Source organism: Setaria italica, chromosome V (assembly GCF_000263155.2).
Source record: "Setaria italica strain Yugu1 chromosome V, Setaria_italica_v2.0, whole genome shotgun sequence".
NCBI classification, from domain to species: Eukaryota; Viridiplantae; Streptophyta; class Magnoliopsida; order Poales; family Poaceae; genus Setaria; species Setaria italica.
Window position 1 is genome coordinate 158,657 of NC_028454.1, and position 24,462 is coordinate 183,118.

The following is a 24,462-nucleotide window of genomic DNA, read 5'->3' on the forward strand; positions in this document are numbered from 1 at the left end:
CATCCATTATTTTTTTTGAAATGGGATCCATATGATGCGTGTTGACATGTCTCCATCTCCATCCCACGCCACCCCAGCAGCGTCAGCAGCACTATATATAATAATAAAATCAATTTCTCCACTCGCCACCCTATCCATTATATATGTTGACAAAGGAATTAGCAGCAATTAATTGCATCTATTCTATTGTATTATTCTATGTATGTATAATTGTATACCCATCCATCCATGATGATGAACTAACTCTAGTAATCATTCTCATGATATGCAATGTCTAAAGTTTGTTTGTAAGCCAAGACATGATTTTGGTGGTGCATTTAGTTGATACTAATTTTGAATGGTATTGCGAACATGATAGCTGATAAAAGAAAACTGAGCAGGAGGGCAAAGCCGTGCTGTGTTGTAAAGAAGACAGGCAACAACCAACAAAACTAGAAAAAGAGGAGGAAGCAAACCCGCTTCCACTACCACCACTACTCTTTCCATCAGCTCAGCAAAAGCAAATAGAAGAAGGCGGGCGGCAGGACAAGCGCAGCGCACCCACCCGAGTCCCCAACCCAATAATCTTCTTCTTCCTCCCACCACCACCACCATCCTCTTCCCCTTTCCTTTCCCCCCACGCCCACAACTCCTTCCTCAATTCCCCTTTCTCCGTTTTGTTCGGAAATAGGGACAAGGTCGTCAGGGGCTATGATCTCCTCCTCTTCTTCGCCGCCGTCGTCCTCTTCCAGTAGCAATAAGCCGCCGCCGCCTCCTCCGCAGCAGGCCAGCAAGTGGCGCAGCGGCACGCAGCACAAGATCTACGGGCGGCGCCTGCTGGACGCGCTCCGCGCCACGGGTGGCGGGCAGCCGCGCGCCGTCAAGGCCGCGGCCGACTCGGCGCTGGCGCTCACGGCGCGCGGGCAGACGCGGTGGAGCCGCGCCATCCTGCTTGCCGGCGCCGCCTGCAGCCGGCGCCGCGTGCTGGTCAAGGCGGGCGGCAAGATCCGGCGGCGCCACCGCCGACCGAACAAGAGCAGCAAAGCGGCCTCTTTTTCCCAGGAGGAGGAGGGCAGGGGCAAGGTGCAGGAGCGGCTCCGCGTGCTGGGCCGCCTCGTCCCGGGCTGCCGGAAGCTCCCCGCGCCGGACCTGCTGGAGGAGGCGGTCGACTACGTGGCGGCGCTGCAGATGCAGGTCAGCACCATGCGCGCGCTCGCCGACGCGCTGGCGGCGGCGCAGCTGTCCGACGACGCAGGGGCGGCGGAGAGGTGATTGGTTGGGCTTGGCTTGGCTTGGCCCCATGACATGATTGATTAGATTGATCACCAACCATACCATACCATCCTGCAATGCAACCAGCTGATGTGATTGCATTATTATACTCTATTTACTGGAATCGTGAGTAATCATTGACGATTAAATCGATGGTGGGATGGTCATGATCCAATCAATGATCCATGCATGATACTGAATTGATGCAGCTGCAGCTGCTGCTCATGATTTGTAATCCTGAATTGAATTGATGCAGCAGCAGCTGCTGCTGCTCATGATTTGTAAATTCGTGTCCTTTCTTTGCTTGTTGATTACTGATGGATGGATGGATGATCCATCCAGATCCATCTTGTAAGTGAATGCTGCTCTTCTCCTCTGCTTTTGCTGTGCTGTGGATTGCCTTACCTATTTACCATCTGCTATTGTGCTACCGTGCTGGTGTTACAACTTAACAACATGTGGTACCCGCTGATCATCAACATCAGTAGTAAGATAAGAGGTACTGAGGTACTCATTTGTATCGTTGGGAATTGTCTCTTGTGCTGGGCCTTTGCATTCCCTTCCGGAGGGTCTCTTCCTTTGCATTCAGAGAGAGAGAGAGAGAGAGTAGCTGGCATTCGGATTGGATGAGTTTTGCATATGGAGCAGGCGACTGCCGGGCTCAGCGCTTCATGTCACGATGAATGTTTAGATACTAATTAACTTCATGTCACATTGAATGTTTAGATACTAATTAAGAGTATTAAACATAGATTATTTACAAAACGGAGACTAAATAGCGAGACGAATTTATTAAGCCTAATTAGTTCATGATTTGACAATATGCTGCTACAGTAACCATTTGCTAATGATAAATTAGTTAGGTTAATAGATTCGTCTCGCCGTTTAGTCTCCATCTGTATAATTAGTTTTATAATTAACTCATATTTAATCTTACTAATTAGACTCCGAATATTCGACGTGACACGAACTAAAACTTTAAACTTTACCTCCAGGAACAATGAATCTCTCTCTGTCCTGACCTGCCTTGACTACTGACATCGTTCATGGCATATAGTAGTGGCGCCGGGTGGGCTTGGCAAGAAAAAGGCCCAACAAAAGCCCATCTCCCCTTGAGGTCAAGAGCAAAAGCAAGCAAGGTCAGCGCCGTATTCCCCGCGCCGCGCCTCAGACAGTTCTTCGTTCATCTCGCCTGCCTCTCCTCCTCCTCCTTCCTCCCCCTCCCCTCCCCTCGACCCCTCCCCTCCCGGCTGATGCAGGTGCAGCAGCATCGACAGGTGTGGTGGCCGGGCCGGATGGGGGCGGCGTTCGGGCCCTCCTTCCTCTGCCTCGTCTGCCTCATCTACTTCATCCAGGTCCGATTTCTATCCTTTGGATCTCCATCTCTTCCATGGCTGAGTTCTACTTATTATTCCTTCAAACATTCTAGGGTTTCAGGTCTTTTGTCTGGACGGCTGTCTCCTACCAAATGAAGGACGTCATGAAGCTATCGCCCTCCACATCGCAGTTTCTCGTCTCCCTTGCATATTTCCCTTGGAGCATCAAACCTGTATATGGGTACATCTACCTTATGTTGCTTTTCCTCCTCTCTTACTAGTCAAACTACCTGCCATTATGCTTTTTATTTCCTCGTTATTGCTGTCAAAGAAAAATCTAAATCCTCCTCCTTTTTGCCATCCAATTGCTTTCTGCAGGATCCTGTCAGACTGCATTCCAATTAAGCAGAGGAAGCGTATACCCTATTTGATCATTTCTAGCTGCCTTTCTCTACTCCCCTGGCTTATCCTTGGGCTATCACAGGCTTTGAGGAGCTCACCCAACATGCTCACCGCCTTGCTCGTAGTACAGAATCTGGGATCTGCCATGGCAGATGTTGTTATAGATGCAATGGTTGCAGAATCAGTTCGATCAGCAGGGTAAGTTTCTCCCATGCTTCTATGGAGATGGAGTACTGAGACCCAAAAACTCACTACTTTTCTTTCCAGGCCACAGTTTGCTGGTGATTTACAGTCATTGTCTTGGTCATCCATGGCTGTTGGTGGGATTTTTGGGAGCTTATTGGGAGGATATGCACTATCCAATCTCCCAATCCATGCCATATATGTTGTTTTCTCAGCCCTCCCATTCTTTCAACTCGTTTCCTGCATGTTTGTTGAGGATTCTCCAAAAGGATTACAGAGTGCCATTGATGAACATAAGTATGTAGACAATCAGGGTGCTGAAAAATGCTCTAGTGAAGCACTTGGATACGAGGGCACTAGAAGGCGAAAGAAAATTCGTAAAAGTAATAAAAGCAGACCACTGTCAAAGCGGGCTGAGGCTAATGAGAAACACAATGGCCCAATTAATTCATCGCCATGTCTGTCTCTGAGATCAGCCTTCTTCAGTTTGTGCACAGCTTTTAGGCAGCCAACCATTCTGCGGTGACCAAAGACTCTCTTGCTATATACTCTCTCCAATGTGTACACCTAACTTTGATCGAAGTTACTAATTTGTTTTCTTTATCCAGACCTATGGTGTGGTTTTTCTTTTCAAATGTAATAATTCCAAATATCTCGACAGTCATGTTCTATTATCAAACAGAGGAGCTACATTTGGAAGCATCCTTTCTTGGGACTGCACGTGTGATTGGATGGTTCAGTCTAATTCTTGGCACATATACCTACAACCGCTATTTTAAGCACAAGCAGCTCAGGAATATTCTTGTGTAAGTTATTTCTTTGTCTGAATGTTATCTCAAGTCATCATATCCATATGGGTAATGGGACAAAGTAGCTTTGCTGTAAGTTCATTTGTTTTTTTTGAAAGGACTGTAAGTTCAATTTTTGACAGAGATGTGGTTAATGTACTCGAATAAGTTGTTACCCATATTTCAGCACCTCCATCCACCACCTGTCTGCTTTCTCCATATTCGCAAATGCCCCTTTAACTGAATGCATGTTGGATTACCCCCTATCCCCACTTGAATGAACCCTACTTTTTTTGTCCATTGTGTTATGCTTCTATAAGCCATAGCTGGTCACAGCTTGCTCAGTATTCTGGCCCTTGTGGCCCAATTTTGCTAGTTTGGTAAACACATAAAGGTTCAATAGTCTTTGTTATTAATTGCTCCAGTTCTTTAGAAGTCATTGGCCACAATACAAATTTTGAAACATCTATTCGTAGCTGTTAACTTCTAACATTTGCTGTTGAACTCTCCAGGTTTGCTCATGTTGGTCTTGCCATAATTAGCCTACTGGACATTGCTTTGGTGTCACGGTTGCATGTTCCATACGGAATTGGCGATAAGTACATGGTGCTCTGGGGTTCTGCTTTGGCTGATGCAATCAACCAGTTCAAGTATTATGCCCCTTGTTATCCTTTCTTTTAGTTGTGAAACTAACTAGCACTATGGCACTTGATCAACCATTTGCAAGTTTCTGACAAGAATGTTTCCATTTGGCAGGATGATGCCGTTCCTGATTCTGTCAGGACAGCTTTGCCCACCTGGAATCGAGGGCACGCTGTTTGCTCTCTTCATGTCCATAAACAACCTTGGTTCAACACTAGGTTCATTCCTGGGGGCTATTCTGGCATCAGCTTTGAACATCTCGACGGCACAGTTTGACAATCTTGCTCTGGGTTTGGGTGTACAGCTGATTGGTACTCTCTTACCGATTGGGTTCCTATTTCTGATTCCAAAGGAAGTTACAGGACTAACATCATAGGTTGAGGGGTGTGGGCCTAACCGTACCTATTTTATTCCCGCTCTACACCAGTCTACCAGAGTGAGAGGAACATACACATCATAGGAAGGAAATTAGAAGTAGTTGGAAGCTAGACAATTTTGTTGAAAGATGTATACAGCTTTGTACGAGGATGAGAGGAAACATTGGCTGCGTTGTGTAGCGCTTGTTCCGAAAGTGGCTTGTGCATATACTATACTCCAAACCACTTGTTTGCTATGATCATTGTATCTATTGCGATTCTCTTATCGCTGCTTGTACTCCAAAGGAAAGGACCCAATTGAGCCCATCATGTTAGGAATCCAGAATACAACACACGAACTTGTTCCATTGTACATTTCAACCATCTGCCCTCGAGCAGAGGGATGCCGACCACCAAGAGCTTTGGTGGCCGGCCGGCGTCTCCTCTCACACGTGATATACTACTAATAACTAAGAATCACCTTCTGCAATCACAGTGATTATTTTATCTTGTTTTCATTATGAAAGCACAAGTGCATTATGACGGAATCAAATCAAGTAGTAGATGAGGCATGTGACAAAATTTTGATCTAAAAAGCATATCATGACGGAATCAAATCATGTAGTAGACCATCTCTAAAGTGCATTAACTGATTATGCAGTAAACAAATTAAACATGATGAACCGGGTACTTCCATGTCTGCTAACCAGTCAATCCTATCGTTCCAGCACTTCCACCGTGATATGATGCATTTCTGAGTGCAACCATACTGAGATTTGGTGCAGTCCAGAGTGGTTTTGGTCGTACTGGAAGTCATTATTAGTATTTTAAATTATTTATTAGATTAAAAATGGCTTTAAATGCTTTCTTTTATTTTAAAAATATGATAAATCCTTAATTAAGCTTCTAATAATTTTATTTTTTAATTAAATAGCTCTATTTATTAGAAATATATAGATATGTTTTGGAGATGACTATTAGTCTTTCTAAAAATTAGGAGAAGGGTTTTTGGGATGTTTGTTTATTCCTGAACATTCTTGCCTCGTATCGTGCAGAGCCGAAGTCGTGGAGTCGAGTACATGGAACTTCCTACGGGTGCTGCTTGGGAAGAGGAGGAAGTGATTGTGGTCGAGCTGGAGTCTGAGGCCGCACCAAAAGCCCGTGCTATAGCAGCTAACCCAGAGGCTGACCTAGGCAAGCCCTAGAGCATCAAACTTAGATTTTTTGGAATATCATGAGTCCAATCTATAGAGGGGCGTGCCCCCTCATTCACAACCGTGCTAGGTTGAGATTGTACTTAAAGTTCTCCAGCTTCCGAACTATCAATACCTTGGTAAATCCATCTGCGACCTGATCACCTAACAAATTTCTTAGTACCCTTTCTCTAACAAAATGATAATCAACTTTAATATATTTAGTTCTAAGCATGAAACACAGGATTAGTAGATAATTACTTAGCTCCTATATTATCACACCATAATTTCGTAGCTGGAGGACATTGTATTCCAATTTCCTTCAGGCCCCGTTTGGATCCTTGGAATTGAATTCCACTCTAATAATCATAATTTAGACACAAATTAATTAAGCTAATATAATTGTATATGGAATATATTTGTATATTATTATTGGCCATATGAGAGAGATACTTATGTGCTGCATCTCTGCTACATGGAAGCGAGTCGAAGAGCGTGCTATAAGAATTGAATTCCATTCTAATAATCATTATTTATAGAATCAATTTCCATCTCCCACCCTATGAATTTAACATAGGCTTATATCTAAACTTTGGAAAGTTGTGGAATCCCACATTCCAAGATAAATTAGCCTACTCCATTAAATAGATTCCAATTCCTTCAAAATGAAGGGATCCAAACGGGGCCTCGATAGTGTTGGATCCACATAATTTCTATTGTTGCGTTTGCAATTGATTTATACTCTGCCTCGGTGCTTGATCTTGACACCGTTGATTGTTTCCTTGCATTCCAGAAAATTAAATTTAATCCCAAGAATATAGCAAACTCTCCTGTTGACCTTCTATCATCTAGTAATCCTGCCCAATCAGCATCTGAGAAACCACTTACCAACATAGAGTTTGACCTGCTGATCTTGAGACCTATCTTTGTGTCTTGCTTCAAATACCTCAATATTCTCTTGACTGCTGCCCAATGAACTTCGGTAGGAGCATGTAAATATTGGCATACTTTATTGACTGGGAAGGCAATTTCAGGTCTAGTCAATGTCAAGTATTGAAGGGCTCCTACAATGCTTCTAGACCGCGTAGGATGAGCACTGCTCAACAGAGTTCCATCGACAATAGATAATTTTTCACTAGTTGACATGGGAATGGTTACCGGCTTACAATCAAATATATTTACCTTCTTTAATAAATCTGAAGCATATTTGTCTTGGGTAAGAATAATTCCATCACGCACCTTGTTCACTTCTATGCCCAAGAAGTAGTGAAGTTCTCCCAAGTCTTTTAAGGCAAACTCTTGATGTAGACTATGCAATAGACCCGAAACTGCTTCTTGACTCAGCTTGCCACTATTATGTCATCAACATAAACACAAACACGGTTACTCCCTTTTTGCTGAAATAAAATAATGATGTATCTGCCTTTGACAAACTAAAACCATTATCAAGAAGCTTAGAGCTGAGTCTTGCATACCATGCACGTGGCGCCTGTTTCAAGCCATAAAGAGCTTTGTCTAACTTGCAAACAAAGTTCGGTAAAGACTTGTTCTCATAGCCTGGGAGTTGTTTCATATAGACTTCCTCTTCTAGAACACCATGAAGAAAAGCATTTCGAACATCAAGTTGCCTTAGACTCCAGCCCCTTGAGACATCAATAGACAAAATTGTTCTGATAGTAGAGATCTTCACAACTGGACTAAAGGTATCCTCATAATCTATGCCATATCTTTGTTTAAACCCCTTTGCTACCAATCGAGCTTTATACCGATCTAGGCTGCCATCTGACTTTAGCTTAGTTTTGAACATCCACTTGCAATCTATTATATTGCTACCTTTCTTTGGTGGGACCAAATGCCAAGTTTTATTCTTTATCAATGCATCATACTCTACATCCATTGCATTTTTCCAATTACTATTTATCAAAGCCTCTTGAACACTTTGAGGTTCACCACTAGAGGTATAGCAGCCATAACGAACATGATCATGGAATACCTTTTGTTTGCGAATTCCATCCTGTAGATGTGTCCTTGGTCGGTTGGGAGCTGCAGGTGGCGAAACAGGTGTAGCAGGCTTTGTAGGAGGGGTGCCCGCAAAAGATCCTGGGGAGGCGACTTGAGTACAACGATCTTCTCCAGGAGTTCATGAATCTGAAGGCTATCCCATGAGTTGGCTCGTCCAACCACCGGTTATTCCACACTGGGCGGTGGTCGGTCACCTTGGGAAGTCATGGGTCATGATTTCCAATATAAAGCCACTTGTCCTTCCAGCTCGAGTGGGAGTCAATCAGCTCATAATCCAAGTACGAGCCTTTGATCTTCTCTTGCAGTTGAATGCCTGTCCCCCCTCCCGACTACTTCGGTGTGATCCAATTTGGGGTGGAGCTTCACTCTGAACAACTTCTGGAAGAGCTGGAAGTGTGGCTGAATTCCAAGAAAGGCTTCACACAACTGCACAACTATGACTACGTGCAGAATTGAGTTGGAGTTGAGGTGGACTAGCTCCAACTTGTAGTACCTCAGCAACCCACAGAAGAAATCAAATGTGGGGAGAGCTAGACCTCGCTCGATGAAGTGTGCGAAGATTACTGTCTTGTGGGTGTAGTTCTCAAGAGGTCAGGCTTGCCGAAGGTAGCCCTCCAGTCGATGAAGTCTTGCTCCTGGAGAAGCTTGGCATCTACATATGCTTGGATGTCTGTCTCCTTCATCATAGACTTCTTCCAAGCGTAGGCTTGGTTTGGCGGAGCCGTCTGGTCCATCTTGCCATACTTCAGTGCCGGTAACTGGATCTCCTTCTCTTTCTTCACGGCCTTCCTCTTCTTGCTCTCCACCGCCTTGCTGGATGTCACCTTTTTCCCCATTTGTGCTGCCACGAGGGTCTTCTTGTGCATATGCTCAACGGCTAAGCGGTGGGAGGGCGATGGCACTCGAGCTCAAGGATTGCAAGCAATGGCGCTAGGGCTACAGTGAGGAAGATGAAAAGGCAGCATGGCTCGGGTGAAACGGAAGGGATGAATTTCTCCGTTATTTATAACCGTAGCATAGTTAAACCAACGCGAAATTAACGTGGAATATTCTGTTTTTAAAAGCTCGTAGTTATCGCTTGATAGTTTCCATTTTTTTCGAAAGAGATAAGGTTACTATTGGCGAACGGTCATGTTGACCAATGGTTGACCTTATACCCAAATTAGTCGTGTAACGGTTTGGGGGCTATGTGCCACATGCCCATCGGCTAAAATGTTTTTCTTTAGGGTTTTAAGGTAAAAGAGATGTGAAATTACAAGATTGACCCTTAGCTTGATTCTTCGATTCAACCTAAGGCTCGGGGGCTACTCCATATGGAGTGCGATTTTTATCGCACTTCCATATAAGATTCAAGATTGAAGATTCAAGACCAAGTTAAATAAGACTTGAGCACATTCTAGCCGCATGGCAGTACTCGAGTATATTCGAAGACTCAATTCGATGGAGTACTCAAAGGAGCACCACAAACTAGTCGGAGACGTCTATAGAAATACTCGGAACTGCTACATTTGACTAAAAAGTACTCAGGGACTTGTCGTCCATACGTTTATGGGCTCACCAGAAGGTTTGGACAATCCTGGATACGAGGCTGTACACCGAGACATATCAGACATGAAGATTACGGTGCAGGACGGTGTGGTCCATGTGGAGGACAAGAACTAGTCGAGGATTAGGAAACTACTCTTAGCGATTAGAGTAGGACTCACTAGTCGAATCCGACTAGTATTCTCTTGTAAACAACCAACCTGTAACCCTGCACCTGGCAATATAAGGCGAGGCAAGGACCCCCTCCAAACAAGTTCAATCAATACAACACAACTAACACACAAGACATATGGTATTACGCAACATAAGCGGCCCGAACCTGTCTAAATCGTGTGTTCGAGTTCACCTTCGAGTTACTGATCTCGGCGAGCCCCACGCATAAAACACTACCTTGGGTACCCCTCGGTTGCTGGGTCTAAACACCGACAGCAGCTGGGGGAAACGACGACACCAAAGTCATCTACTTTCCCATCTGCATGGAGGCGGCGCCACTCACATGACTCGAATCGTTGGGTAAGAACTCCATCGACTCGTGGAAGGAGCTCAAGGTAGCGTTCACCAACAACTACGCAGGGGCGATGTAGTGTCCTAGCAATAGGATCGACTTGTCTCAAGTCAAACAATAAGAAGGCGAGATCTTGCGGAGCTACTTACGGCGCTTCTTCGACAAGATGGCCACAATCGTGGATGTCACGGAGCGCGACATTATTGACTGCTTCCAAAATAGCCTCCACGACCGCCGGATGTTCCAGGACTTCGGCAGAAGATGTCTCGTTGATGTCAAATCTCTCAGGATTATGGTACAGACGTGGGCAGATGAAGAAGACAGGGAGATCGAAAGGTTCGAGTCCAATCGCAACAAGGGCTAGAACAACAACAATAAGAACAATGGCCAATGCAACGACAAGAACCGCAATGATCGCCCCAACAATGACAACCGAAATAACTACTCAGGAGGTCACAACTGCAAGCTTAAGCTAGACAAATACTGTCGCGGCAATTTCGTAGTCATCCAAGAAAAGTGGCGGCAAGAATCAAGACAGTCTCTCGTTCACCGAGCTCCTGAAGAAACAATGCCCGTGGCACTCATACTACAAGCACTCTGCGATATGTTTCAGTTTACGAAGAGTCATGAAGGACCTGCCAGAGCCATCTGGCACCAAAGACAAGGGAAAGGCTAAGGAAGACGAAGATGATGGTGACAATGGCAAGTTCCAGAACCCATCTAACACCGGCAACATCATCTTCTGTAGAACCTCGGGTACTGCTTCTAAGCGGTCCCAGAAGCTCATTCTTTAAGAGATAATGTACATTGAACCTGCGACGCCAACGTTCCTCAAATGGTCCGAGGTGTCAATTAACTTCTCCAGGAAGGACCAATGAACTAGTTTTTCACACTCAGGATGGTATCCCCTCATCCTGGACCCGGTTGTCGCTGCCTTCAGACTTACTAAAGTACTCATCGATGGCGGTAGCGATCTCAACGTCCTGTTCGCGAAGACACTGAAGAAGATGATCCTCGACGTCGCCGAAGCCAATCCTAACATAGTTGCATGCCAAGCTTGTAATCCACGCGAGAGGAGTTTCCTCGCCCTATTTAACATGAAACCGCCAGCCATGAAGTGGCACGGCGTTCCATCCAATCTATTTTATGCTTCTCTTGTGGGTGTCGGGCGAGCGCCCTCGGTGCCACCACATCATGCTCGGCTCTAGCGGAATGCGTCCATCTGACTTCGATCGAATGCTCCTGCCACTGTCCATGACCTTCATCGATGCAAATCTCTTAGAGCATCTATCTCCTGATATCGTTGTTGCCTCCAACATCCACGGTTGTCTCCTGCCACCACAATGGGACAGTTCATGTCCACTCTCGACTGGCAACCTCTCCCGAAGCTCCCTATAGGTGGTCTGCAATTTCAAACTCTTAGCTATAATCTCAAACCCTAACGGGCGGTGAGGTTCCATCACCAGTGAAGATCAAAGTTGTTGCTTCTTTTATCCCATCTTCCCTATTTCTATTTTAGATAAAAAATAAAGAGCTTTCTCACTGTGCCTCCTATTTTAGATTTTAAATTGTGCTAGATAGTTTTTTTATTCCACGATAAAATAGATTGCAAGTTTGCAACTCCCTAGTTGTGGTAGTAGTCTCTTTGTCAAACACTCGGTGGTAAAATTGTAAACACCGTGTTGATGAATACAGTTGACAGTCCATTCTATTGCGCAAATATATACTCATTCCATCCCAAATTACTATTTATTTTGGGTTTTCTAGGTAAATTAAATCTACTCGGAAAAAAGCAAAAAAAATAATAGTAATTTGGGAGGGAGGGAGTAATAATATTGAAATAAAATGTCTAAAATACCCCATTCTCCTTCCCGTTCCCCGTAAGCCCGCTGAGAATCTCAACCTATGCGGCGAGGCGGCGGCGCCACCAGTCGCGGACTCCTCTCCACAGCCACAGCCACAGCCACAGCCGCGCCTTCTCCGTCCGAGCTCAACCGCTCTCTCTTCCTCTCCTTGAATTCGTGCTCGTCCAACTCTGGTGGATAGTGGTAGACTGCCGGCGACAAGGTGGGTCCTCCTCCTGCTGCTGCTGCTCCTCATTCCCTCTCGGATTGAGGCATGTGGTGGCTGGGCTAGGGTTTCCGGTTCGGGGTCATCGGGGGACGGCTCCATGGCCGGCGGGCTTAGAGGAGCGTCTGGCGGCGGTGGCGAGGTGAGGCGGCGTGAGCACCGCCGGCCCCCAAATCTTGCATGCGCAGGCGTTAATAAAGTCCTTGATTTATTTCCGTGTCGAAGCTGCGCATCACGGCGGGCACGCCCTTCTTCTTCACCTTTGTGTCATGTGCTGATTTATTTTAGCAACAGGGAAATATGAATTAACTGACTTATTTTTCAAATCGAAAGGTTTGGTTAGGATCCTGGTTTGTGTTGAATTAATTAATTATATTATGGCATTAGAGACTTTGCCACCTTTTTATAGGAGGTACCATCTTCAACGTTTAAACATCAATTATTAATCGTTTGTACTCTTATTTGTTTGATTCCAATGAGAATGTGTGGCATGCGTACATGGTCTTTCTTACTACGAGTTTTGTCGCGCATGTTCACTCCACCTAAAATTTAGAATGTGCTCCGCCATTGTCTGCACGAGTAACAAATTAGGATTTCAGTTAGTTGGAGACATTCTAAAGTCAACTGATTTGAGCAAATTAGACAGCATATTGAGTTAAGTAAAGATGGTGTTCTTGCTAACCCAGGGTTTTGGAAGCCAATTGACGAGTTTGGTTCTAATATTGGCAATGGTATTAGCCCCTCTTTCGTGTCAATTTGTGCATTTCACTTCTGCATTGGTTGTTGGAGTAGTGATTACTGTATATAGCTTAACTGGAATCTCGTGAAACTCTTAGCAGCACCTCCCTGGCTCTATTTCTACTTAGCTTGTCATTACTTAGCACCTCCCTGGCTCTATTTCTACTTAGCTTGTCATTACTTAGCACCTCCCTGGCTCTATTTCTAGGTCTGCCATTGACATTCAGTCCGCCCTAGCATGTGCTCTGATCTCACCATGAGCCATTTCTGTGTAGCAGGGCTAGTCGCACATGGAGCTATGAAGTACTCAGAAGCACAGCAAGGATCCCTCACTCATTGTTGCTGACTCTAGGTTATCACCTCACTACCACGCATGGCTGCCAGTACTGTGTTCCCTGTGCTGCGCTCCTCCGAGTACTTCACAAGGCCATCGATTGATGAGCTGGTTGAGAGGGACGTGGCTGATCCTGGTTACTGCAGCAGGGTTCCAAACTTCATCATCGGGAGGGCTGGATATGGGCAAGTTAGGTTTCTGGGCAACACTGATGTGAGGGGGATTGACCTGAATGATATCGTCAGGTTTGAGAAGCATTATGTGGTTGTTTATGAGGATGAGACTTGTAAGCCGCCTGTAGGGCATGGTCTTAATAAAGCAGCAGAAGTGTCATTGCTGCTGAATCTAAAGGATCTTCCGGAGCCCAGTATCCTTGTTGAGGTGCTGAGGTGTCATGCAAGAAAGCAAGGTGCTAGGTTTCTTTCGTTCAATCCAGTGAATGGTAAATGGAAATTTGAGGTTGATCATTTTAGTAGATTTGGGCTTGTGGATGAGGAGGAAGAAGATGTTGTGATGGATGAGGCAGCTGTTAGGCAGCCAATTGCTGAACTAAGAGAAAGAGAACCACCTTCAAATGGTTATGAAATTGAGCTTTCACATTCATTGCCTGCTCATCTTGGGCTTGACCCTGCAAAGATGCAAGAAATGAGGATGGCGATGTTTTACAATGAGGAAGATGATGAATATATGGAGGATGGGATTGGGTTCCCATCTGATGAGAGGTACCTTAGCAGAGAAAGGATGAATGTGGATTCACCCACTTCAAGTGGAGGTTCAAGGTTAAGATCTGTCTCACCCTTGCACATGTCTTCTCAGAAGGTTGGCAGGAGGCCTGGTATGCCTGCTCGGAAAGAACCACAAGCACTATTGGAATACAGTATGAATTCTTCAGAGCTTGGTACAACGACTCAGGGTATGCTTATGTCTGGGCAAAACAAAGGATTTCCAGTGAAAGTGACCAAGGTTGAAGGCTTTAAGCTGCCAGCTGAGCAAGAAACTCCTGTTGCTGGAAAAATGTATACTAATTGTGTAGTGGATGCTGCATTATTCATGGGTAGATCATTTCGTGTTGGTTGGGGACCAAATGGTATGCTTATTTATTCAGGTAGTCTGGTCAATAGTCCTGGAACTGGCCTATCTTCAGTTATCCACATAGGGAAAGTTGCAAGCGACAAAGTTGTGCGTGATGATAAGAACAAGATTAAGGAGGACCTAGCAGAACTAGTGTTTTCTGATCCGATGGACCTCCATAAGAGTCTTGATCATGAATTTCTGGAGACTGAGTCTGACTCGTTCAGATTAAAGCTTCAGAAAGTTGTGGCAAATCGTTTGGTTTTGCCAGACATCTGCAGGTCATATATTGACATCATTGAAAGGCAACTTGAAGTCAGTGATTTATCTATGTCTTCGCGTGTGCTGTTAATGCATCAAGTTACAGTGTGGGAGTTAATTAGGGTCTTGTTCTCAGAAAGATCAAATGAAAACCAGTTGGAGCCCATTGGAAATGATGATCAGGAAGGCATGGTTTTAGACAAGAAAGAAAACATAGATCTTGATGCACTCCCTTTGGTTAGGAGAGCAGACTTTAGCAATTGGTTGCAGGACAGTGTTTGCCATCGGGTGCAAGGCGAGGTGGGTTCCTTAAGTGATGCCAGGTATTTGGAACATATTCTTCTTCTTCTAACTGGTCAACAATTGGACTCAGCCACGGAAGTTGCTTCCTCAAGGGGTGATGTCCGGTTGGCAATCTTGCTAAGTCAGGCAGGTGGGTCAATGTCAAATCGATCTGACCTTTCTCAGCAACTGGATCTATGGAAAAGGAATGGCCTAGATTTTGATTATATTGAGGAAGACAGGTTAAAGGTATATGAGTTGCTCGCTGGTAACATAGAGGCTGCTTTACTAGATTCAGCAATTGACTGGAAAAGGTACCTTGGTTTGATCATGTGGTATCAGTTGCCACCTGATACATCACTTGATAGTATAATCCATTCCTATCATCATCTCCTTAGTGAGGGCAAAGTTCCCTATCCTGTTCCTGTATATATAGATGAAGGACCACTTGATGAAGCACTTCAGTGGTCCCCAGGTGACCGTTTTGATATCTCTTTTTACCTAATGCTTCTTCATGCCAATCAAGATGAGAAGTTTGGGCTGCTAAAAACTATGTTCAGTGCATTCTCATCTTCATATGATACCTTGGACTATCATATGATATGGCATCAGCGTTCAATTTTGGAAGCTATTGGTGCTTTCAGTTCAAATGATCTTCACTTACTAGATTTGAGTTTTGTTTATCAATTACTTTGTCTTGGGAAGTGCCATTGGGCTATCTATGTCATTCTACACATGCCATATCTCGATGATGCCCCATACATCCATGAGAAGTTAATCAGGGAAGTTTTATCACAGTATTGTGAATCCTGGAGTAAAGATGATGCTCAAAGGCAATACATTGTGGAACTTGGTATACCAGAAGAATGGATGCATGAAGCTCTGGTGAGTAATTTTTCTTTTTGCTTATAAAAAACTATGTAATGCTCAGATTTGCTGAGTATGTGACCCTTAAGCAGTGCAACTATTTTGTAATGCCAGTGGGAAAAAAAAGAAACATTGCACATGAAGCATGTATAGCTAATGAGCTCTATATGCAGGCTCTTTACCATGAATACTATGGAGATCAGCAGGGTGCACTGGAGAATTTTATTCAGAGTGGCAATTGGAAGAAAGCTCATACTATTTTCATGACCTGTATTGCTCATACTATGTTTCTGTCATGTAAGTTTTCCCTACAGTGCACTGAACAAATATTCTAGTGAGTACCTTGATTCAATATATTTCCTGTGCATAAATATGCAGCTGCACTCATTTGCCAGAAATTTGAACTTGTTCGATAATGTACTATCTTTTTTTGTTCATCATCTATTTGTTTATGCGCTTGGTGGAGGTGTCTTTTTAATTTCTTCTGTTCTTTTTTTTAAATAAACATGGCATTCTTGATGCTGCAGTATTAATGCGCAATCACTTTATTTCTCGATATTTGTTTCAGCACACCATCAGGAGATCTGGGAGATCACAAGTGCCTTGGAGAATCACAAGTCTGAGATTGCTGACTGGGACCTTGGAGCCGGAATATACATTGATTTCTACATGATAAAGAACTCATTTCAAGAAGAAAGTGCGATGGAAGATTCGGTACAAACTCTCTTCAGATACTACAACATTTCCTTGAAGAAATGTGAATGAAATAGCGTTATTTTATCTTTCAGGATCCACTTGAGAGGAAAAATGAATCATGCAAAAGTTTCTTCGGCCGATTAAATGATTCCTTGCTAGTCTGGGGAAGCAAATTACCTGTTGAATCGAGGTAACATTTGATTATTCAATATACAGCAGATCCACCACTGACGATACTAATAACCAATCTCTGCTTGATCGTTTGCTTCAATTTGTGTTTTTAAGTTTTGACCCACTTTTGCAACTGAATTCTATATAAGCTTATGCAAACTCAAGCTACTTGAGGAAATCCACTTTCATCATTCTATTAACTATTTAATGTTGAGCCGGTTAACTCTATTTTGAATCCATCACCATAGCTTTATAATCCTTTTAGGTTTTATTTTAGAATATTTCACGCTGGACTCGCTGACTGTCGAGAATGGCAGGGCATGCTACTCGAAGATGGCAGAGGAGCTATGTGAGCTTTTCATGAACAGCCCAGGCGTGGCAATGAATCTACACATGGGATGTTTCCAGACGATGCTGAATGCACCGGCCCCTGATGGCTGCAAGTCGTCGTACCTGCAGGAGGCAGTGTCTGTCTTCACCGAAATTCTGCGCAGTGATTCAGCTGTCTGGGGCCTTTCTTAATGATCTGCAGTGTTTAAACATGGCTGCTATTCAGATTGGTCCGGAATCTGGGTGAAGGGGAGCTCTGAAGCCTCTACAGTGCACCAAAGAGGTCCAGGTGTTAACCCCTCAAGACATGTAGCTGTTTTCGTTTTCATGTAGCCTCTACAGCGCGGGGGAGGAAATTAAAAGTAGTTGAAAGCTAGACAATTTTGTTGAATGATGTATAAGCTTTGTACGAGGATGAGAGGAAAGAAGGGTGCAATAGATGTGTAGAAATTAGAAAACGTGGCAGTGAGAACAGGCAGACATGATCTTAACTAACGAATAAATCTGAAAACATTGGTTGCGTTGTGTAGCACTAGTTCCGAAAGTGGCTTGTGCATATACCATACTCCAAACCACTTGTTTGCTATGATCATCGTATCTACTGCGATTCTCATATCGCTGCTTGTACTCCAATCAAGTTAGGAATCGGCCACCCTTCCTCTAGTCTAGAAGCAATTAATGCTTCAGCCGTTACAAAGAATGTAACCGCCACCCAAAGCCTCAAACTGTATTCTTTTACCACACTAGGAGTAACGATAGTTGGCTGATGAAGACTTCTTGCTTCAGATTCAAAGCCATCTTTTCGCCTTTGCTGCTGAGTTCAATGGTGGTGATGTTTTGGCACCTCGTTTGTCGTTTGAACCTGACAATGAAGCACAGACTCTTTCAGTGCAACAAAATGGGAGATTAGAGAAAGCATACGTTGTTTCATAACTACAGAGGACATGTACGTCATCAGCAATTTGTTTAACCAGTAGACATCCCTATGCTGTGAAAACAAATAAATCCGCTCCAGAGTGTCAAGTACGGTTTAGCATGTACAAGCAGGGAAACTAATTGGCAAGCATGCATGTAAAGGGTGTAAGGATGGACATTGACCTTGTTCAGGCCATGAGATCCAGGAAAATGGCAGTGGCTTGTACATGCTTGCAGCACATGCACTCGAGGTTTGGCTAATTCTTATACCTTCCATCAAATCACAAGGCAATGGTTATACTTCAGTTAATCATCCTGACACAAAAACCCTAACCCTAAAATGGATTTGACCGGTACATGAGAGCAGCCTACATTTTTATGATTTCAAGTATCGATGTAAAAGACGAGCAAAATAGAGTTCTCTTGATCTGAAAACTTACTTATATCCGACTTCCCTCCAAGAGAGGACCTGCGTGACATAGTTGGTGCAGTGGGTGGGATGCCTGTCAGCGACTGTCTCCTCCTTAACCGAATATCAGCCGTAACTGGGGGTGCAATATCATGGCACGTGTTGGTTGTAATTTTAGCTGGAGCCCCTTGTGCTGAATGCTGAGCGTTCCTGCAAAGTTGTAGAAACAGCAATGGAGGCTGTTATCATCTGTAATGAGTATGACAAGAAAAAGCATGCATCCTGGGGCGCACCTCCTTTCAGTGCCGTGAATCAATCTCCCTATGCTGCTTTGAATTGACTTCCTTAGATGAGATCCTTTTTTCGTTGCAGTATTTGTCATTACTTTTTCCAATTTGGCAGTGGAAGAAATACCATCACCGTGACTCGCTTCAGTCCACACGTTCCTTGATCTGCCCTCTGGGGTATTTAAACCTGATTGCTTAAGTAGATCAAAAGCATCAGATGGTAGTTGACAAAATTCCACTGTATCAACTGTACAAATTATCTTCTCGTCCTCCTCTCTAACAGGATCTTCAGCAAATGCTGCTGACATCTTCCATGGGCAAGAAAGAAAGAAAAAGGTCAGCAGCCATGACTTCGCATGATATGAAATCCACTAAGAGGAAGATGCACCTGTATTAGTGACTTGTGGTGGTTGCCGCGATGGAAGCCATCAGTGCTGCATTCCTTGTCATGAGTTACACTCCTGTCTCGAGTGAAACTCATAGTTGAACGAGGTGATTTTGGTATCTTTCTTTCTGGCATCATGGCTTTTTTACCAGAACTAGCATTCTCCAGGCTCAATCTCCGTGATCTAGGGGGGGTGCGATCCAGTACTTGCTTTGTTCTCTCAGTCGTGATTGCATTTTCCTTGAGTTTAAGAGATGTTTTTTCAAATTCTTTGCTTGCTAATGCTTTTTTAAGTGTGTCTACCTGAAAACAGGCTAACTGTTAGACCTCTTCTTTCGGCAATGACATATATAAAGTCATATATATGTAGTGAAACAGTGGGAATTCAATCGACACGAGTGTACCCAAAAATATAATGACCAAAGCAATTAAATTTTAGTCCAGAGAAACAGTGCAAAAGAAAAAAAGTAATCACATTACTTTGTTTTTCACTGGATTGTAACAAACCAGAAAGTTACCTGTTCTTTAAGCTCTCTTATTTCACTACTTTCTTTGTTTGCATGAGCAGTTCCAAGTTCTACAGTAGAAGCCCTTTGAGCAAATTTCAGTGTACTAAGAGTTTCTGTATAAGATTCTGCCTCTGGACTTATGTGGGCGAAAATTAGCGTCTTCGCATTTCCCCCTGTCATTGGTATTGTGAAGGAAACGTATAGAGAAGTTAGAGTTGCATATAGCTTGAATGTGAAAATGTTGCCCTTGGAAGCTTATTTCTACTTATAAACAGAAAACAATGGTGATGAAGCAATGAAGTTATATCATGGTGCTAATGACGGAGCAGAGATGTAGAACCATCAGAAATGACGACCCAGTAAGTTGTTGATTAATGCATGCAAGATATTTTAAAATGTGCAGCGACATATACCTAATGAACTCTGTAGTAGTTGTGTGAGTTTACTATTTCTGTAAGGAATGTGAGAGTTCTTCTGAGCTAATGCATTGATGACATCTCCAAGGCAGGAGAGGGACTTGTTAATATGCTGAGCCTCCTTCAATCTCTCTCCTGTGGCTTCTGACCTATCAACCCTTTCACTTCCTGCAAGATCTACCAAATGCAAACTGCTACGGCTCACATTGCCAGCAATGTCCTTCCCATTTACAAGGACAGTTAAGATACTGCAAGAAAGCATCCAAAGTCAACTGCAGCAAGTAATAAGAGGATAACAGGAAACAAAACATCACTAGATTGCAGCCTCAAAGATAATGTTGGTGCAAACCTGTGGGAACGACTGCTCCTATGGTTCATTGCTGTTGAACTGGATGCTCGATGCTTTTCACCCAACTGCATCAAATTGATAACATCAGAAGGGGACTGCACTTGGCAGATCTTTGCATCTGGAAGGTTCAACAGACCTTTGTTTGAGGAAGTCCTTATATCTAATGTGAAATCAATGTCAGGAACTAACACAGCAACAAAAAGGATCATAGTTTGACATAAGTAACAAGAATGACTTGTAAGGTGTGAAAGGATATTTCGTGCTTGTTGTGTCCTCGCTTAGAAGATCACGAACTTGTTCATTGTATATTTCAACCATCTGCACCCGTATGTCATACTTGACATCTGCTCTAGAAGTTGATATGTTGAAGAGATCGTTTAACGCCATGTAATTAATTCCAAAATCTTTAGGCAACCCACCAGATGGACCACACTAACCACCAACATACAGAGAAAGAAGAACCATTAGATGTGATCAAAATATACTCCTATAAAACTAAGGAATTATTGTATAAAACATGGTTTGCCTTGTACCATTGTATGGGTTTTCCCGGAACCTGTCTGCCCATAAGCAAAGATACATACATTATATCCATCCATGACGGATCTAATCAAAGGTTGTGTCTCCTTATACACCTCATCTGCACAAAGTTGAGAATGATGATGTGAAATTAAAAATGAATGTATTGAACTACAGTTCAGATTTACCTTGAGTGGTTGTTGGCCCAAAAACTTTGTTGAACTGGAAAATTTTACGTGTATTTTGTAGTTTCACGGGATCACAGACCATTACTGAGCCATCGTTTCCAACATGTTCAATTGAAGAAATAGACTCTGAATGAAGAGGTGGCCTTATCCGGCAGAAGACTCGGATATTTCCTACAATAGAACTTTCAGAAATCACACAAACAATAATGAGTTTAGCAACAAAAGAAAAGGATCATGCAATACCTCTCAGTTCTTGAAGCATGTTATACAAGTTTCTATTTTCTTGTACAGCTTGGTTATAACCAAAAGCAGCTTTGGAAAGCTCTTGGATGTTGTTACCTGTAAATAATCATTTGCACAATTAAACCTACAGCACTTGCTTGGAGCACTGAAAGAGAATTATGCCTAGTGCAAACAGTGTACCTAATATGGTCATGTCATCTTGAAATTGGGTCTGCAAAGACCTGAATTCGACTTTAACATCTTGAAACATTTTCTTGAGCTCCTGCAAAAGTAAACCTGTGTCAGTACTGAGAGGCAACCAAAAGAAACATAAAATTCATAACACTGGCAATGAAATTTGAATATGATACAGAATGCAGTATAAGATCTCACCAAAAGTTCAGTTTCATGTGCTTGCAAGAGCCACTGCTTGTTCTCAATCTGCGAATTGGAATGCTAAAAGGCAAAATGGGAAAATATTAGATTTTTCAGAAGCACACTAATTACTTTGACTCCACCATATAACATGTTTAAACATAATTAAAAAAATTGTTATGTCCTGTATTTGTTGAGCAACAGCATTTATTCTGCATCTTGAACATAAAATATGCTAGTAAGCCTTCAGTATCAGTAAGTGATAAAAAATGAAACCTTGCTATTTGTCTGCGCAAAATTTTATGAAATAGAAAACAACCACCAGCTCTGTACTTTGATTACCAAAGAAATAGCGTACCGATATAATGTTAAGAGCATGTATAACTGGTAGAAAGCACAAAGCAAAGTCAATTCTTCTAATTTCTTCTGATTATAAAAAATGCATGCAGTTTCCCCACTAAAGATGAGTGCAAAACTGTACCTCAATACAATGAACTGGCTCATTTTCCATTGTAAGCCCTTCTGGAGAGAAAAGCTGAAGATGTTTGGACTGCATAACATGCATTATTTTGTGATGTAATTAGCCTTAACCACAGCATACTAGGCATTTTGTAGAGATCCATTTGATAAAATACTAACAAGAGAAAATAGAAAGGAAATATTTTAATTTACCTGTTCTTTTCCCAGCTGGTTTGCAAAAATAGCACCAATAAGCTTTGTTGGATCCTGAAAAAGAATAAAACCTTGTCAGTCTGGCACCTGACATGGACAGTACAGTATATATGAAAACGATGGAGTATTTTTCTTTTCACCTTTTTCAGAATGTCTTGGTCGAAATTTTCCTTATAACTCAACATGCAATCTACGATAGCTTTCTGAAGTTTATCCACCACCTCTGCAAATGCACAATCTGTAAATTTAACCAACTCTGTGTAGACAATACTAACTATACAGAATACAGAATAGTATTAATAACATCACAGCAAGTTGCAAATCTGCTAAAAGTGGTATTAATACAGGTGGCAAGGGTGACTTCAATCAGCAAATATTTAGGCATAAAGCATGTTGTGCGAAGCAAGAAAACGTTTTTTACAAACCTTGCGTGTTAGAATCTACATTTTGAGATGGCTGTGTGTCAGCAACAAAATCTGTCAAGTCTAGACGCTTTTGGGAGGGCGAAGGTCCCAAAGCAACGTTTTCAGATTGAATCTGTGAAAAACGCACTGCAAGAGGTGATTTCATGTACTTGATAGGCCCATTGGCTCCACCGGCTTGCTTCCATTCATGGTAAGACTTCAACGAAATGACACAATCAACAATCTTGGCCACGGTCCCAGCATCAAGATTGTCCTGCAGAAGCAACAATTTTGCAGTGAGTAATTAGGCATCCCACGGTCTGGCATTGGTTTTTCTGAGCAAAGGTTGGTAACCTTATCTAAATCAGATGCCTCAAAACTCGGCAGCTTTAGGTCCTGGACAGCGACTAAGAAGTTGCGGATGTTCTCGAAATACTGAAAAGCTGTCAACGGCTGGCTATCGCAGGGGGCATTTGTGATAACCTTGGGCACAGCACCGGGCTGTAACTTGTTGATTGCGTTGCATAGGACGATACCATTCCTTAGAGAAGCAACAAATTCTTGCTCGGATGGGCAAGGGGATGATCCGAAGGAGCCGACCATGGTCTGAAGCCAGGACGCAGCCTGGTGCCGCCTCCATGCTTGCAGAAACAAGAATTCAATTCAATTAATTTTATTTGTAGCGATGGCTTACACGGATTGAAGTTGATAATACCATCAAACCAGACTAGTAGTATCAAATAAGCATAATAAAAATTGTAAGAGTTACTCACAAGTCGTTTTCTTATAGAAGCACAAGCAGAGTTGCAGTCACAATCAAGGAATGGGCTACATACATCTCAAAAGCCTCGCTTATATTATATAACCAATAGAAGAAACAGAAGAAAAGCACATCATCAGATCGCCTACCACCGACACATTGGGCTGGTGCCTTTTTCAAATTAATTAAGGAGGCCTTCTAGTTGATAAATTCATGATGTGTGTGGAGCGAAACTCTAGTAATAAATACCACATCCACGTAGCCGCAGAAGACCCGGAGGGAAACCCTATCTAAAACCCCAGCAAACCCCTGGAGCAACGCACGCAAGTGGGAAAATCAAAGTAAGATGTCCAGATCCGTAGTACCTGCCTCCTCCGCCTTCCGAGACGCGAGGCGGCCGTCGCGGAACGACACCCTGGGAGGCTCCGTCATGGCGCACCCTGGAGCCTTGTGCGTGGGTGTACAAGTAGAAGCTTCTTCCGTTCTTCGATGGGGAGGGGGGGAGGAGGAGGAGGAGGAGAGGAGGAGGACGGGGGACCCAGCAGCGGTGGTTTGAATTCGAAACGGGAAAAGAGGAATCGAATCAAATAGAATCTGCCCGAGATGCCGTGGATTGGGTGGCAAGTACGAGGTTGTGGGCCCCGCAAGTGCTGGGACGCTGGGCCCCCAGTCAGTGGCAGGCCCGGGGGGTGGTTCTTCCTCGGATCCGTCTCTCTTTCGGACCTGATAGTGCTCAAGCCTCAAGGTGCCCCAAGGGCTGTCCTTGCTCTCAAGTATATGCGTGCACGACAGCAAACTCATGTATAGGCGCCTCAAGTCCCTGTATGTCCAACGATGATAACCAAGTCAGATTCCATTTCTCAGAATACCTACTTCTGTTACTCTGGTCAAAAAGACATGTAAATCTTCAACTAATCAAGGGCTATATTTGTTGCAGCTTTTCTGGGATCTTACAATATCTTTATGTTCTTGTGTTTTCTTTATTAAATCAATCTTAGGATCTCTCTCATTACCTTCATCACAGAATCT

General features: G+C 43.4%; 4 protein-coding genes across 6 annotated transcripts; 3 read left to right on the top strand and 1 right to left on the bottom strand.

Moving 5' to 3' along the window:
- Positions 1 to 325: 325 nt before the first annotated feature.
- Positions 326 to 1,681, top strand: LOC101772843 (transcription factor bHLH150-like). Its single transcript, XM_004967267.3, has one exon. It carries the CDS (start codon positions 691 to 693, stop codon positions 1,249 to 1,251), a length of 561 nt encoding a protein of 186 aa, XP_004967324.1. The 5' UTR covers positions 326 to 690; the 3' UTR covers positions 1,252 to 1,681.
- Positions 1,682 to 2,282: 601 nt separating this feature from the next.
- LOC101773255 (probable folate-biopterin transporter 4) lies at positions 2,283 to 5,243 on the top strand. Its single transcript, XM_004967268.3, has 7 exons — positions 2,283 to 2,606; positions 2,681 to 2,808; positions 2,946 to 3,167; positions 3,237 to 3,674; positions 3,761 to 3,958; positions 4,453 to 4,590; positions 4,697 to 5,243. The coding sequence occupies exons 1-7, from the start codon at positions 2,298 to 2,300 to the stop codon at positions 4,956 to 4,958; spliced, it is 1,695 nt and encodes a 564-aa protein (XP_004967325.3). The 5' UTR covers positions 2,283 to 2,297; the 3' UTR covers positions 4,959 to 5,243.
- Positions 5,244 to 12,078: 6,835 nt separating this feature from the next.
- Positions 12,079 to 17,552, top strand: LOC101774337 (nuclear pore complex protein NUP96). Of its 3 annotated transcripts, none has more exons than XM_022826792.1 (6): positions 12,079 to 12,270; positions 13,287 to 15,844; positions 16,000 to 16,123; positions 16,395 to 16,540; positions 16,615 to 16,712; positions 17,011 to 17,552. In XM_022826792.1, exons 2-6 carry the CDS (start codon positions 13,385 to 13,387, stop codon positions 17,213 to 17,215), a joined length of 3,033 nt encoding a protein of 1,010 aa, XP_022682527.1. In that variant the 5' UTR covers positions 12,079 to 12,270; positions 13,287 to 13,384; the 3' UTR covers positions 17,216 to 17,552. The 3 variants fall into 3 exon arrangements, with proteins under 3 accessions (XP_022682527.1, XP_004967328.1, XP_012701865.1); XM_004967271.2 differs by having other exon boundaries at positions 13,290 to 15,844; XM_012846411.2 differs by lacking the exon at positions 12,079 to 12,270 and adding an exon at positions 12,277 to 12,415 and having other exon boundaries at positions 13,290 to 15,844.
- On the bottom strand, positions 17,506 to 24,142 carry LOC101773939 (kinesin-like protein KIN-14A). Its single transcript, XM_012846412.2, has 19 exons — positions 23,799 to 24,142; positions 23,028 to 23,314; positions 22,695 to 22,947; positions 22,410 to 22,492; positions 22,270 to 22,323; positions 22,079 to 22,147; positions 21,616 to 21,678; positions 21,424 to 21,505; positions 21,244 to 21,339; positions 21,001 to 21,171; positions 20,827 to 20,933; positions 20,550 to 20,725; positions 20,294 to 20,458; positions 19,942 to 20,192; positions 19,538 to 19,701; positions 19,023 to 19,322; positions 18,641 to 18,942; positions 18,379 to 18,557; positions 17,506 to 17,885 (listed from the first exon to the last, which is right to left on the bottom strand). Exons 1-19 carry the CDS (start codon positions 23,863 to 23,865, stop codon positions 17,812 to 17,814), a joined length of 2,943 nt encoding a protein of 980 aa, XP_012701866.1. The 5' UTR covers positions 23,866 to 24,142; the 3' UTR covers positions 17,506 to 17,811.
- Between the last annotated feature and the right edge of the window lie 320 nt (positions 24,143 to 24,462).